The sequence below is a fragment of the Hylobates moloch genome, unplaced genomic scaffold (genome assembly GCF_009828535.3).
Source record: "Hylobates moloch isolate HMO894 unplaced genomic scaffold, HMol_V3 SCAFFOLD_2, whole genome shotgun sequence".
Classification (NCBI taxonomy): domain Eukaryota; kingdom Metazoa; phylum Chordata; class Mammalia; order Primates; family Hylobatidae; genus Hylobates; species Hylobates moloch.
This window is the reverse complement of record NW_026652277.1, coordinates 22,968,614-22,984,638: the sequence shown is the minus strand read 5'-3', so window position 1 is coordinate 22,984,638 and position 16,025 is coordinate 22,968,614. Positions and strand designations below refer to the sequence as shown.

The 16,025-nt window shown below is 40.3% G+C and overlaps 1 protein-coding gene and 1 pseudogene across 1 annotated transcript in view; one reads left to right on the top strand and one right to left on the bottom strand.

Moving 5' to 3' along the window:
* The window catches only part of CUNH10orf67 (chromosome unknown C10orf67 homolog), a 157,705-nt gene that overhangs the window by 79,475 nt on the left and 62,205 nt on the right, over positions 1-16,025 (top strand). Inside the window, exons 9-10 of the mRNA XM_058432271.1 lie at positions 4,695-4,754; positions 5,557-5,721. Of these exons, the coding sequence (XP_058288254.1) occupies positions 4,695-4,754; positions 5,557-5,721 (225 nt within the window). The remainder of the gene's footprint in view (positions 1-4,694; positions 4,755-5,556; positions 5,722-16,025) is intronic.
* LOC116474764 (transmembrane protein 230-like) lies at positions 13,442-13,779 on the bottom strand (annotated as a pseudogene).

The window sequence follows — 16,025 nt, the reverse complement described above, 5'->3', positions numbered from 1 at the left end:
AGAGCAAGACGTTGTCTTAAACAACAACAACAAAAAGTTTACTCTTCAAAAAAATTTTTTAATGAAAAAACAAACCACAGAGTGGGAGAAAATATTCACAAAATATATTTAACAAAGGATTTGCATCTAGACTATGCAAAGAACTCTTACAAGGTAATAATATAAAAACAACCCAATTTTTTAAATGGCCAAACTATTTGAACAGGCACTTTATTTAAAAAGATATATAGATGGCAAATGATGACATAAAAAGATGCTCAACATCATTAGTCTTTAGGGAGATACAAATTAAAATCTCAATGAAATATCGCTATATACTCACTAGCATGGCTAAAATTTAAAAGGTCGACCATATAAAGTGTTGTCAAGGATGTGGAACAACTAGAACTCTTATTCTCTGCTAGTGGAAATGTAAACTATACAACCATTTAGAAAAATATTTTGACAGCTAAAAGAAATTTCTAAAATTCTATATTTAACAGATGGTCTGGCTATCCCACTCCTTGGTATTTACCCAAGATAAATAAAAGCACATGTTCACACAAAGTCTTGGGTCACAAATGTTTATAGCAGCTTTGTTTGTAAGAGCAAAAAACCAGAAACACTTCTGGTATACAGTAATGGATAGAGGGGAGTCTAAGTCTCTTTGTAGGACTCTAAGAACATGCTTTTTGAATCTGGGTGCTCCAGTATTGGGTGCATAGATATTCAGGATAGTTAGCTCTTCTTGTTGAATTGAATCTTTTACCATTATGTAGTGCCCTTCTTTGTCTTTTTTGATCTTCGTTGGTTTAAAGTCTGCTTTGTCAGAAACTAGGATTGTGACCCCTGCTTTTTTCTGTTTTCCTTTTGCTTGGTAAATTTTTCCCTCCTCCCTTTATTTTGAGCATATGTGTTTCTTTGAATGTGAGAGGGGTCTGTTGAAGACAGCATATTGATGGGTCTTGACTCTTTATCCAGCTTGCCATTTTGTGTCTTTTAATTGGGGCTCTGTCCCAGGGACAGATCAGAGTTCTGTACATATAACCCTGGCTGGAGTTGCTGAAATTCCTGCAGGGAGGCCCCACCCAGTGAGGAGAGCTGGATCAGGGTTCCACTTAAAGAAGCAGTCTGGCCACTATTTCTGCACAGCAGCTGTGCTGCATTGTGGGAGACTCCTCCTCATCTGAACCACCTGGACTCCCTAGAACTGGGGGGCTAGAACAGCTGAGTCAACCAAACCATAGAGATGGCAGCCGCCTCTCCCCCTGGGAATTTGGTCCATCTCAGGCTGTCTTCCGCCTGTTGCTGCTGGCTGGCTGGAATTCCAAGCCAGCGAGTCTTAACCTGTAAGGCACCATGGAAGTGGGGCCTGCAGAACAAAGCTGCTTGGCTACCTGGATTCAGTCCCCTTCCCAGGGGAAGGTACAGACAGATCTGCCACCTTGCCAGGATTCCCAGGACCAGAGTATGTAAAACTGCTGGGTCTCCATGTATGCCTGAGCAGCTAGTCTGCCAAGACTCCACACACCTCTGTGTATCAGACCCAGGGCCCTAGTGGTATGGGCTCATGAGGGGATCTCCTGATCCACAGGTTGCAAAGATCTATGGGAGAAGCATGGTTTCCCAGGGGAGGTCACACAATCACTCACCACTTCCGTTGGCTGGGGGCAGGGGTTCCTTTGGCTCTGTGCCGCTCCTGGGTGGACCATCACCCCACCCTGCTTTTCTTCACTCTCTGTGGGTCAAGTTGTCTGCCTAGTTGGTCCCAATGTGAGAATCTGGATATTTCAATTGAAGGTGCTGAATTCAGTCACCATTTTTATTCTTCTGCATGACAACCATGGACCACAGCTGCTTCTAATTGGCAATCTTGGTGCCTCCCCCAGCATGTAGTCTTTCATGGGATAGTATTATATATACTTGAAAATGATGTGTTTTCTGCCACTGTTGGGTGTTATAAATTAGATCAAGAGAGTGATAGTGTTATTCAGGGCATCTATATGTATTTAATTTTTTTGTTTCTATCAATTTCTGAGACAGGGGTGTTATTTATTAATTCTCATAATTTTACCAATTTTGCTTTGCATATTTTTTAGCTCTGTTATTAGGCATATACACATTTATGAACATTATGTCTTCCAATGAACTGATCTTTTTATCATTATATGTCTTTCTTTAGCCTAGCATGTCTTCCATCCTGAAATCTACTATATTAGATATAAATGCACTATCTCCAGCCTTCTTATGTTTGTGTTGCATTCCTTTTTCAATGCACTTATTTTTAATCTCTCACTATATTTATATTTAAGTGCTTCTCTTGTGGACAGCAAATAGTTGGGCTTGCTTTTTGAATACATCCAAGCCATTTCTGCATTTTAACTAGATTGTTTAATTCATCATTCACTGTTACTATTAATAGGGTCAGATTAAGCTCTACTATTTCATTATTTATTTTCTATATGTCTTCTCTTGGTTTTGTTGTGATCATTCCTCTGTTCCTTCTTTTTTGCCTACTTTTAATATTTTAGAATTCCATTGCAAATTATCTATTACCATTTGGCTCTATCTTATAGCAGGCGCTCTAGTGATTGTAATTTACATTCTTAACTTTTGACAGTCCACTTGGAGTTAGTGTTGGACAATTTCATGTAAAGTATAGAAACTTTGCAAACATATATGTTTATTTATATATCTATTTATTTCTTCATTCATCATGTTATAGTTGTCATATGTTATATATTTATACCAGTGTCATAATTCTTGCTTTAAACAACCCTATGTGTTTGAAAGAAATTAAGACAAAATAGTCATATATTTTCTGACGCTCTTCAGTCCTTTCTAAAGATCACAGGTTCTATCTGAGGGATGATTTATTACATTTTCTAGAACTTTCTTCTAGTAGTATGAAGAAAATGATTTTTAAACCATTACAACAAAGCTTAACTATAATACAGCCATGTGTTGCATAATGACATTTTGGTCAACAAAAAACTAAATAGACGATGGTAGTCCAATAAGATTATGATACCATATTTCTACTGTAACTTTTCTATGTTTGAATATGTTTAGATACACAAATACCTACCATTGTGTTATAGTTGCCTACAATATTCAGTACAGTAACATGCTGTTCAGGTTTGTGGCCTAGGAACAATAGGCTATGCCATAAAGTCTAGGTGTGTAGTGGGCTGTGCAACCTGTATTTCTGTAAGTACACTCTAATGTTTGCACATGATAAAATTGCCTAATGAGACATTTCTCAGAATGTGTCCCCATTGTTAAGCCATTCATGACTGTATTAGGCTTGAGTTCAAACCCATTGAAACCGACTAAGTAAAGCCTTTTGTGGGCATCAGTAACTATCCTCTCAGACTGCAAGATGTCGTTAGACAGCCCTGCTTGCTCTTGAGTTCTGCTTTATTGGTAGGTGAGAGAGAATTTTACAAATCCATGGTAGTTGTTGTTCAGATGCCAATGAGATTAATGGTTAGATGTGTTTCTCATCATTGTTTAATTTCAAGTAGGATTAGTTATAATTAGAATCCCTGGCCTTACTCATAAATTCATATTATGAAAAAATCTTAATATTATGGAAACATGCACTGATAATACATTTTTTGATACAGTACCTTTTATGCCTAGAAATTAAAATTGATTTTTTTTCTGAAGTCAAGGTCTCACTCTGTTGCCTAGGTTGGAGTGCAGTGGCACAATCACAGCTCACTGTAACCTCAAACTCCTGAGCTCAAGCGATTCTCCTGCATCAGCTACCTGAGTAGCTGGGACTATACGTACATGCCACCACACTCGAGTAATTTTTATTTTTTTATTTTTTATGGAGACAGAGGTCTTGCTATGTTGCTCAGGCTGGTCTTGAACTCCTGGCTTCAAGCAATCCTCCTGCTTCAGCCTCCCAAAGTGTTGGGATTACAGGCGTAAGCCACTGCACCCAGCTTTGAAATTGATTTTTAAAGTAAAATTTCATTCATTACATTATCGAAGTTTAACTATTAAATTATCTTAAATTTCTCAAGCTATCTTTTTTTTTTTCTTTTTTTTTGAGACTGAGTTTCACTCTTGTTGCCCAGGCTGGAGTGCAATGGCACTATCTTGGCTCACTGCAACCTCTACCTCCAGGATTCAGGCGATTCTCCTGCCTCAGCCTCCCAAGTAGCTGGAATTACAGGCGCCCACCACCACGCCCAGCAAATTTTTTGTATTTTCAGTAGAGATGGGGTTTCATCATGTTGGCCAGGCTGGTCTTGAACTCCTGACCTCAGGTGATACACCTGCCTCAGCCTCCCAAAGTGGGATTACAGGTGTGAGCCACTGTGCCCGGCCTTCTCAAGCTATCTTATATTAAGAATAAGGCCTAGTATTTGTAGCTGTTATAATAATGTATCAAATTATCACCTCATAAGCAAATAATGCATGTTTTCCTATGATCTTTGTTGTACTTAATTCAATGAATAAATGTTAATGACTTTAGATTTTTGCAATGTTATGTATTCCTGTTCACTTTTTTAATAAAAGTTCTTTTTCTGGATACAAGTTTGTTTTTTCTTTGATATTATAACTTTTATCCCATAATAGTTTTGGGAGACAAGTGGTTTAAAATGTTACTCTTTCATTGCTTATAGAAGTTTTATAGAAAATTGCCTTTTTTAATCTTTGCAGATAATAACCAATGATATGGGCCTTCAATTTTACAGATTAATAAACAGAAAGAGGACAAGGAAATGAGAAAAAAGTATGGCAGCTTAAGTGTAAAGGTTTGTATTTTTTTCTCTCTCTCTCTTTCTCTTTTATTTTGTGCTTCTCTGATTTCGGTATCTGAATTGACAAATCTGTGTAGCATACTGAGGTTTTTCACTTTCCAACCTGAGTTTGAAAAAGAAAGTTCTCGAAAGTGAGAGCAAGGCCAGGAGCAGTGGCTCATGTCTATAATCCTAGTACTTTGGGAGGCCGAGGCAGGAGGATTGCTTGAGTCCAGCAGTTCAAGACCAGCCTGCGCAACATAGTGAGACTCTATCTCTTTAAAAATAAATAAATAAATAAATAAATAAATAAATAAATAAATAAATAAATAAATAAAGTGGGGCAAGAAGTGTGAACGGGAGATCAGGAGCTGATTGTTGAGAACAGGGAGCAGAGAGTGAAATCGAAAGCCAAAAAGCCAGCTAGTGGGGCATCAGGAGGAGTACATCCTGATATCCTCATCCTTCCTACTATTTCCCTACCTTCTTCCTACCTAGATACAAGCCTCGAGCTGCCACCCACCCCTCTCCACATAGACCACCGTTTCACGGGCTTCCAAAGAGCATGGATCTGTTGGTGTGTTCTTCTTAGGACATGAGGATTAAAGGGGGAGAGTGGAGAAATAAGCCCAGCCTGCCAATCAAATCCTGCTAGGAGAGACTGTGGGCCCGGAAGCAAGAACAAATCCATACGCTCTAGGACTGAAAACCTCAACTCTGCAATTCCAGCTCAGGGGAGGGGAAGAGTGTGAAAGAAAGGGACACAAATCCAAGAAACAAAATGACAATAACAAAGTTGTTTCTTTTTGTGTGGCAGGCTGCAAGATCAGCCAAGGGGAGAGAAGCCTCTTTGTCCCCATGGCCCAAGTCTCCACCCAGCACCACAGCTTCGAGGCCACATTCTGCGACCATGAATGTATCATCTGCTGGGGCCAAGAAAGCTAAGACACCAAAGAAGGCTTTAAAGGAAGACCAAGCTGTGGTAAGAACTGCTTCCATGACCACACCCTGTCCACCTTCCTCTGCACAGGGGCTCCTGTCTCTTTAGCCCTATCCATGAGGCCTGCAGTCTAAGCACACCTGGTTCTCACCCCTGAGTGGGGGGCTCCAGCTGCCTATTTCTAAACCAACATGTCAGAGGGAGCCTCCTTCACTTTCCCAAGATGAAGTCATCAGTATCCCCAGCCAGGCAGTTGATTTAGCTAAGTCACTAAGCACCAGTGGGTCTCTATTTAATTACCAAAATAGAGAAGCTACATCCCAAGCACTGTCTAGGATATGCAGTCTCAAACTCATTACTGCCCAGTGTCATCAGAAGATTCCCGAAAGGACACACAGGTAGCCAGTCCATTTGCTCATGCAGGATTCCTCAGCCTACAACTGGATGAAATCACGCTCTCAGAGACGTGCATGCATGAACTCTATGCTACTGCTCTCCTTTTCTACCTTTCCCCAGATCATCACAACTGTTTCTGCAGGAGCTAGGGTGGCACCCTTGGTCTACATAAAAAGGAGGTGCTAAGAAGTAGCTCTGAGACACTCAGCTCACTGTGGGCTAATTGTGTGTATGTTTATGAGGCACTGCTCACTACATTATACAATACCTCCCATCATTATGACCCTGTATCTCTACAGCCTTCTGCTCTTAGCTGTAAGAATAGTTGTATTTTTACAACTCTTAGTTGTTCTGTGGACACTGTGAATTGTGTAGTCAAGGCTCCTTTTAGAAGGCATAGAACCCAATTGGTGACACATATGGCCAATGTCGAGTACTTCACACAGAGTCTCTCCACTGCATGTTTTGCTCTCTCAAACTCTGTCCTGTTCCTACGTGTTCCCACATTCTTCCTTCTTCTCCTACACAGGGCAGAATTTGCACTTCTCTCACTTAGAGCATGGAGGAGTGGAGCAGAATTGTGCACGCCGTGTGCATCCTTGCTCCAAAAAGGGGGAAGGCAAGGTGCAGATCTCTCATGCCCACTCGCCAGGAGATGGACCACTCCTCATATCCACAGAGCGGGAGGGAGCAGGTAGAGCAAGGCCAGGCTTGCTGCACTACTGGAAGTCACTCTACTGGGAAGAGAAAAAGCATTCTCCTCTGTGAGCATTTCCACTTTGCAGAGAGCTAGGAAGTGTAGACAATTGGAAATCAGTGAAATTTCCCAAGGGAAAAAACTGACACTGGAAGAGGGTAAATTTTGCATAGAAATGACCAGTGACTAGGTTCTAGAAGTAAGATTTTTATAACCCAGACTTTGCGAAGTATTTTTTTGGACCACACAAAAAAAGAACTGAACTGCTGTGCAATGCTGCATGCTGACCTGGTTGGGGAGACCGGCCACGCTGGGTGAGGGGCCCAAGGCTGGGTCAGCTGCCATGAAATCGGTCATGTGTCAGGGGTCTGTGGTCCGAGGCTCTGAGATGATGGCTGGGAGGACTGCACAGCCCGGTCAGCGACTGGGGCAGAGCAGCTGAGCCTCTTGTCCTGAGGTCACAGCAGCAGGGGGCAGCTGTAGCAGAAGGTGCCCCGGTCCCCACAGCAACCCCAAGGCTGGAACTAAATCCTAGAATTCCAGCTTGGAAGCTCCGGTGTCCCCAGTTTACAGATGGAGGCTGAGCTTCCAAAGTCACAGCCACAAGGGGCAGAGATATTCCCTGTTGTCCCCCACCGAAAATGCAAAATAAAGGACAAAGACTGACAAATCTCTGAGAAGGTGTCATTTCAACAGGCTTTTCTCTTTGTGTAACAATCTTTCCCTGTGACTGTAATGATGGTGGCCTGGGTATCTCCAAAGCTTACCAGTACATTTTGTCAGCTGAGGGAGTCTCTGAAGTTAATATATAACGATAAGTCAAAATTGGACTGGGGGAGTGTAGAGATTACTTAAACTGGGTTTACGTATTTCTATGAATTGGCTCAATTTTAAAATGAAGTATGTTTTTCTAGTTCACTGTTATTACTGTCACTTACACTTTGTTAATAATAATAATCCTGTTGTTCTAAGCGCTCCCTTCTATTCCCGTCCACTGTGGTTTATTCTTTACCGTATATACACACATTCTAGCTATAATTTTCCTGCTCCTCTTTTAAATATTTAACTCCATGGAGGTAGCTGGACCTATTAAAAATTGTCTTTAAAGGGTTTTATAATATTTACCACGTGTAAATTACCACATGGAGGGCTTGTTACAGGAACTTTGTACATCAGTCATTTAACGTATCTAATTAATCATACTTATTTTTTTGAAATCTGTGTCATTCGGTGGGAACAGCACACGTGCTACCCACAGCGGAGCACACAGTGATAAACTGAGTGTTTAGCCAGTCTGAAAAATACGATATGAACATTAGCTGTCTGATTTCTATTAATGAACGATTTCACAACATAAAATTTGTATTTGTACAGTGCTTTTATGTAAAGTTTGCTTTTTGATATGTGCAAAACATTTCAAATACTCAAGTTTCATATATCAAGGTTAAAATAGATTCTCAGGTTTTCCTCTCCCGACCCTGAGTAATTAGTTGATTATGCTTGCACCCAATACATGCTTCCATGTAGGACTTCTGAGCTTCCATGGGGTAACCTGGTCTATACTGATGAACATATGGTGCATGCTTTGATCTGCAGAAAGAATCAGGGCCCTTCTGTGTGGGAAATGGGACATGGGAGAAAGTCAGTCATGTTCCCATTCTTAGAGTTCTCTCAATACAAAGCAATTTCTACAGATAAAAGACTTCAATAAAAACTCTAGAACTTCTTTTTCTAAACATTCAAGAAGTGTTAGGTAAAATAGTATTGCAACTATTTTGCAGTTATGACCATAGTCACCTTGCAAGCTAGTGATTTAAAAAAAATTGTTATTATGGGATATAGAATTATTACTATAGCTATATAATATTATAGGCTAGATGGTTGAAGAAAAGATCTTTTCTTCTGAAATTTCCTATTTTTCTCCTAGATACAACTCTTATTTGGTTAAATTGCACATTTAAGATAAGCTCTATTAGAGAAGAAAACAATATAATCTGCTTACTGTTTCATTATTCCATTCTTTTTTCCCTTGACTTGGCTTGATACAGCAGGCAGTTAAGGGAGCTGCAGAGCAGTGTGGGAAAACTAGCACTTTACCCGTTGTTTATCCGGCAGTGCTAGGCAATGCAGTAACAGAGATAGGACAATCCTGTACATGTGCATGATCTTCAGAGGTTGTCAAAGGATATTTACTATATTTTGATGGATTATGATGACACAGAAGAATTTTCCTTATCATACTTGATCTTTGTTTTATAATATGGATAACCCTAAAATGTAGAGATAAAATGTCAAATCATCGAAAATCACATTTTTCATTTATCACTAAAATGAATTCATCTTTAGATTCTGCTCTCAGAGAGCAAAATTGAAAATGTGAGTAATATATTTAAAATCCAGCTAAAAGGTGACTTTCATCTTCTGCCTTATTTTATGCTGGGTAGTTTGATAATAAATTAAATAAATACCTTCGGCATATTTGGAACAGAAAATATTCTAGTGAAAATAGCGTTTAATATTTGTGGGATACATGAAAAGATGTTGTCAAAAACCGACTGAAAAGGGGGTTTATGCTTGTGCTCTTATTGATTTTGTTGGGAAGCAATTATAACATTTTATTTGTGGCATTCACTAGGTTTGAGTGTGACTTAAACTGAGGACTGAAGATTTTGCTATGAAATCAGGAATAGATAAATTCAAGATTTGGATAATGTCCTTATTCTTCCCTATGCACTGTCAGCCATTGGGACAGATGTGAGGTCCTGACCACAGATGATAGTGACTTGGTGGTAGCAGAAATGTCATCCCTGACATTCAGGAGCCCACAGACAGCGAGGTGACCCTCCCCCCTACCCCCTGCCCCTCACATGGTGTTGCTTGATTCCATTTGCTGGGGCTTCAGCTGTGGATTTCTCTCCAGTTCCCAGTGGGAGTCAAGGCTGGTCCTGAACACCAGGTCATTTGGCCAGACTCCTGACACTACCCAGACATGGGTCTTTCCCCCGGAAGGCTGAGCATCTGACATGCTGTCACTCATCCTGACTGCCATCGTCACATCTGCCAGTGCTGCTGCCTGGTGTATTAAATCACTGCTCACCAGAGTCAAGCCAGAGATGGCTACACCCCTCTAGATGCTGGCAGTGGACTGTTGACCATTGTCTTTCGATTTAGCCTGGCCAAACTTGTCAGTTTCTCCAACCCCAGTCTCTCCAGATCCCAACTTTCTCCTCAAACCCTGGGAATAAGTCTATGTGAGTTATAACACATCAATTTTGTTTTCTTTAGGAACTTATTTTCATGAAGGATGGTTCTTAAACCTTTTTTCATTTAACACTCTCTTAACTTTCTTCTCCTCAATGGAATCTCTGCTTGTTCATCATGAAAATTGATCCTATTAAAATTCTTTGTTTCCTCTTATTGATTCATCTATTACTATTTCTTCTCATTTGCATATCTGAACAATCTTAGATAACCAGTGACATCTCACCAAATTGATATATTGCTCACCAAATCCAGAGTTCTTAAGTTGTGTTATCTTATGCAGCTTAATTAGGGAATAAAGGTACACTTTTATTTTAGGCTTTAAAAAAATCTTTAAAACAGTCCAGGGGTGGCTGCTCACACCTGTAATTCCAACACTTTGAGAGGCTGAGGTGGGAGGATCACTTGAGGCCAGGAGTTTGAGACCAGCCTGGGCAACATAGTGAGACCCCGCCTCTACAAATATTTTTTAAGTTAGCCAAGTGTGTTAGTGTGTGTCTGTGGTCCTAGCTACTCAGGAGGCTGAGGTGAGAGGATTGTTTGAGTCCAGGAGTCAAGGCTGCAGTGAGCTATGATCCCACCACTGCATTCCAGCCAGGACAATATAGCTAGATCCTGTTTCAAAACAAAAAAATGTGTCTTAAAAACAGTTTGAGGATCTCCTTCAGCAATTTTAGTGTGGGAATCATTTCTTTGTTGCGTGTGTGTGTGTGTGTGTATGCAGGTATTGAGATACTGTATCTCAGCCCTTATATTAATTGGACTCCCCAAATTTTCATGGCATTTTCTCTTCCAAATCTGTAAAAGAAAAAGAAGTTATCTACACCTAATACTATGAAGCACTATGGAGTCCAGTTAATCCAATGGCTGAAAGTATACAGTGAACATTTATTTGAATTCATTCCACCAGAAATGATGGTTACAGGCCTAAACAACCTCGAGTGTGATTCTGGTGGTCTGTCTCCCTAGCTGACAATTTGCAAGTCGAATTCAATTACAATTTATAAGATTTCTGTCTGGTTTACATTAAATAAAGCATATTTGAAAGGTCTTTTTATATTAAAATTGGAAAGATTTCAATATGAAGGTTTAGATTTTTATGCAACCACTGGAAAAGTTAGGAGAGCAACCATTAGGAAAGTAATATAAAAAAGATTTCAGACTGAAGCATCCAAGCAGCTGATTGATAAGAGGTCAATAAGAAGTCACTGCAATCCATAGGAACCTCTGGTGGGAAATCTCCCACCAAATAGCTTAGTCTTCAGCGGTAAAGAGTGTTTCTTATGAGCTCCCAGGAAAGCCACTTAGAACTCCTATCTGTCCATGAATCTTGCTCTAAATGCCTTTGGATAATCTTCTCCAATATTCCCATCAAAGGGACAGTTCTTTAGAGTTCCTAACATGTTATATGCTTCAAAAATTAAAGTTTAATATAAATATTTTCATGTAACAAAAATTGATATAATTGTCACAGTAAGATTTGCATTTGACACTTTTATTTATGCCATTTCTAGAGCTTTCATTTCTTTGTGTAGATCTAGGTTTCTATCTGGTGTCATACACCCTCTTCCTTTTGGTCTCCTATCAATGAATTCTCTTAGTTTTTGTTTGTGTCTGGAAAAAACCCTTTTTTTGCCTTTATTTTTGATAGATATTTTTCTGAAATATTTTCTGAGTCTGCGTTGACAGTTTTATTCTTTTAATACTTTGAAGATATGACTACACCCTCTTTTGGCTTGCATAGTTCCTGACGAGAAGTATGCCGTAAATTTTAACTTCGTTTCTCTGTTTGTAATGTCTTTTATTTTGGATTGACTTCAAGAGTTTCTCTTTCTCTTTGCTTTTCAACAGCTGGATAATAAAGTATCTTTGGTTGTTTCTTGTCCCCTCTCCTTCATCTCTTTATTTCTATTTATCCTGAACTTCTTGAATTTGTAGTTTAATATCTTTTGTTAACTCCTAAACATTATCTACAATTATGTCTTTGCCTTCGAATATGTCTGTGCTAGACTGTTTGATGTTATTCCACCACTCTTACATGCTCAGCTCATTGAAGTTTGAACTGCTTTTTTTCTTTGTTTCAGTTTGGAGAGTTGTCTTTTTTTACCTACCTTCAAATTCACTGATTACTTTTTTCAGTTATATTGAGTCTACTGATGAGCCCATCCAACAAATTCTTCATCTTGATTGTTGCCTGGTTTATTTCTAGTATTTCCATTTGATTCTTTTTTACATTTTCCACCTCTCTGATGAAATTCCCTGTCTATTGTTTATCATGCATGTTGTTCACCTTTTCTCCTAGGTTCTCTAACATTTTGATTATAGTTCTTTCAAAGTCTTTATCTGATAGTTCCAAGATATGGGTCATCTTTGAGTCTGGTTCTGTTTATTGCTTTGTCTCCCAACGATGGATTTTTTTTCCTTGCCTTTTTGTCTGTCTTTTGTTTGGTTTTGTTTTGACATTTTAATTTACTTTGAATATAAGTCACTTTTTGCAAGCTAGGAAATAGAATCAACCTAACTCAATCTAGTCTTCTAGGGATCCAGGCTGAGTCTTGCAATGTTTAGCAGAATGCCATCATAATATTAGGTGCTAGCTCTAGGGTTATCAACTCTAAATAAGAACCACTTCTCTGCATTTTTCATTAGGAAACAGCCAAAAGTCCAATCCTTAAAGGCATGATATACAGAATAGCTTGATATACAAAGGACAGAATGACCCAAATTTTATGCTGCCCAGTCTATTGGTGAACCAAATTAGAGCTCACTAAAGATTGGTAAACAGAGAAAGTGTTTAAAGTGTTTACATTTTGAAAACTTGCTCTGTGGTTTGAAGAATTCCCAGATGCTGTCGATAAGAAAGCAAATAAAAAATATTACAGATGGACTCTCACCGACATTTGATTTTACCATCATTTTCCACTAGAACATGAAGGTAGAAATAAGTGTAGGAGATAAGATACTTAGATATTTTAAAAATAAATTACCTAGTAATTTTAAAAAGTCATACTGTATTCTTTCATTTGCTACAAGAAAAAATTGACAATCAAGACTATTTAAAAGAAGTGTTGAACTCTAAATAGGATGGTGAAGACAACACATTCCTTTACAGAATAAGTTCCCATTTTTCCAGACAATGAACATTGCTATTCCTCCATGTTCCATATTCCTGGGGAAAACCTTGTCAGCAGCTTTTTGTCAGGGCCAGGAGACGAAAAATAGACCATGTCTGAATGATCTGATTGTAAGCTCAGTTAACATCTTTGGAATAGACCCATAAAATCTGGCCAATGTTTTATTAAACATCTGCAAACTGCAGAATTCTTTAGCCCTTAGACATAGTTTCTACTCAGAATCTTAAAGCCGGGTGCAGTTCCACTGTGACTCTTCTCAGGGCTGAGGTGGGTGCTAGTCATCAAAGTCTGGAAGGTCATGGTAGGAGTAACCCTGGTAGCTTTTGGATGCATTTGGCAGGAACACCAAATTGCCAGTGATCAGAACTGGAACAGCCTAGTCTGTCCCCACTTTGCTGATGTAGCCCGACCGTAGGAGGCAGCCTATGATAATAGAAAGGTGCCAATCAGAAACAGCACAGTGGCGACTGCAATGGCCTTCTAAGGCATCTTGGGAAGGCCTTTTTTAAACCTTAGGAGGTCAGTGTAGCCACTGTCTGTGCTGGAGACCCTTGAGTATTTTACTTTACTACTAGGGATTCCAGTAGCCAAATTGGTATGGGATGGCATCATCACATGCTGACAGAGCTATAGTTCAAGCAGCATGCCAGGCCACCAGTGCACTGAGAGCTCACCTATGGTTGGCAATGGGGATGCCAGAGGCCACATGGTACAACCACCTAACATGGCTGGCACCGTCCAGCCTGTTCCAGCAAGCTGCCTCATATTTCTGATTGAATGCTGGACATCATGTGTAGAATAGTAGAGATTGAAATAAATTGTATTCATACATGGAAATAACCTGTCTCTTATGAGACTATACATATACACACCCATACACATATGTGTGTATACATACATGTGTGTGTGTGGGGGGGTGTATGACTACTGTGACAGGTTGGGACAATCTAACCAAAGTTGAGCTGAGTTTGGTTGTTGCTATGGTTACTTCTACTGGACCACAGTTTTTTATTTAAAAAAAAAAAACAGAGTCTGGCTCTGTCACCCAGGTTGGAGTGCAGTGCTGTGATCTCAGCTCACTGAAATGTCTGTCTCCTGGGTTCAGGCCATCCTCCCACCTCAGCCTCCCAAGCAGCTGAGACTACAGTCACATGCCACTATGCCCAGCTAACTTTTGTATTTTTTATAGAGATAGAATTTCGCCGTATTGCCCAGGCTGTTCTCGAACTCCCAAGCTCAAGGGATTCTCCTGCCTTGGCCCCCCAAAGTGCTGGGATTACAGGTGTAAGCCACTGCACCAGGCAACAGTTTTGATATTCTTTTTGTGGTGGGTATGTGACTAGAGTGGGAGTTGGGATCACAGAGTGCTTTTCTCTGACTACCACTCTACCCTCAGCTTATAGAACCTGTCCACCTGTGCATAGAGAAGATCTGCCTCTATGCTCTTATCCATGCCTCAGTAGTGCACTGCTATTGCTTGGTGCTCCATGAGTGAAGGTAGAGAGCATTCTCTGTGGTTCTAATCCAAACTCAGACTTTCAGAAGTGTTGTATGCTCAGGCCCCAGAGGTGGACTTTCTCAGCATTCTTGCCCCTCTTCCCTGGGGCAGTTCACTCTGCCTTGTATCTGAAGTTGGTCTTGGGCAGGAGTTTCCTGTCCTTCCTGCAATAGTAGGACACCTCCACTTGGTATTAGCATAGAGTTGAAGGTCCAAGACAATTACCATTCCCTTCCCCTAGGGGAGCAACCTGTTTCTTTTGTTTTTCCCATTGACATAATATATCTCCATTTTTGAGCTGTGAGCAAGAGATTCTGCTGCCCATCCCAGCAGTTGAAAACTTTTCCTTCTGAGAAAGGAGTAGCCTGGGAGAAATAAATGGGATTTGATACCTAACACTTCTTCACAGCATCAACCACTGATCACCTTCTTTGAGCCTGGTTGGCCAGGGAGTTTGCTTCCCCTCTCCCAGAGGCTTAAGACTTTCACATCCTAGGATAGAACGGACCAGGGAAGGTGATTTTCCTGCAGTAGCTGCTGATTCCCTCCTCAAGTCTGCACCATCAACAGTGACTCCTTTCAAAATTGCTCTGCCCTCAATTTTTCTCATGAGTGTCTGGTAAGGGACAGGAAAAAAAAAAAAAAACTTGTGAGTCAGTGCAAGCTCCACTTTTAACATGTGCCCCCAGCTACTTCAGACTGCCCTGCTCACCAACATTTGATCTTCAGAAGTTCTTTATATTTTAGCTTATTCTTCTTACAAGCTTGTGTTAAAGCTGGCATGGTGCTTCTTCAGCTGTAGACGAGACCTATGAACTGTTCATGGCTCTCGTCTCTCTTCTGAGGGCCTTGTTCCTCTTTGGAATTTAGGTTACCTGGGTGTGACCCCAGCTCTCTGATGGGTTCAAGAAAAGTTGTTATTTTGTAGTTTATCTAGATTTTTCTTGTTTTTACTGTTGGAATGGCATTTTTTTGCTTCCTAAGCGGGAGCCAGGGAGTCTGAATTTTTTTAATAAAACGGATACAGGACCAGGCACAGAAGCTCATGCCTGTAATATTCCAGCACTTTGGAAGGCCCAGGCAGGAGGATTGCTTGAGCCCAGGAGTTCAAGACCAGCCTGGGGAACATAGCAAGACTTCTTCTCTACAAAAAATACAAAAATTAGCCGGGCATGGTGGTGCACACCTGTAGTTCCAGTTACTTGGGAGATGGAGGTGGGAGGATCACTTGAGCTGGGGAGGTGGAGGCTGCAGTGAGCCAAGATCATGCCACTGCACTCCAGCCTGAGCTATGGAGCAAACTCTGTCTTGAAGAAAATAACTCACAAAACTGATACATACTTATTATACAAAATTTGCT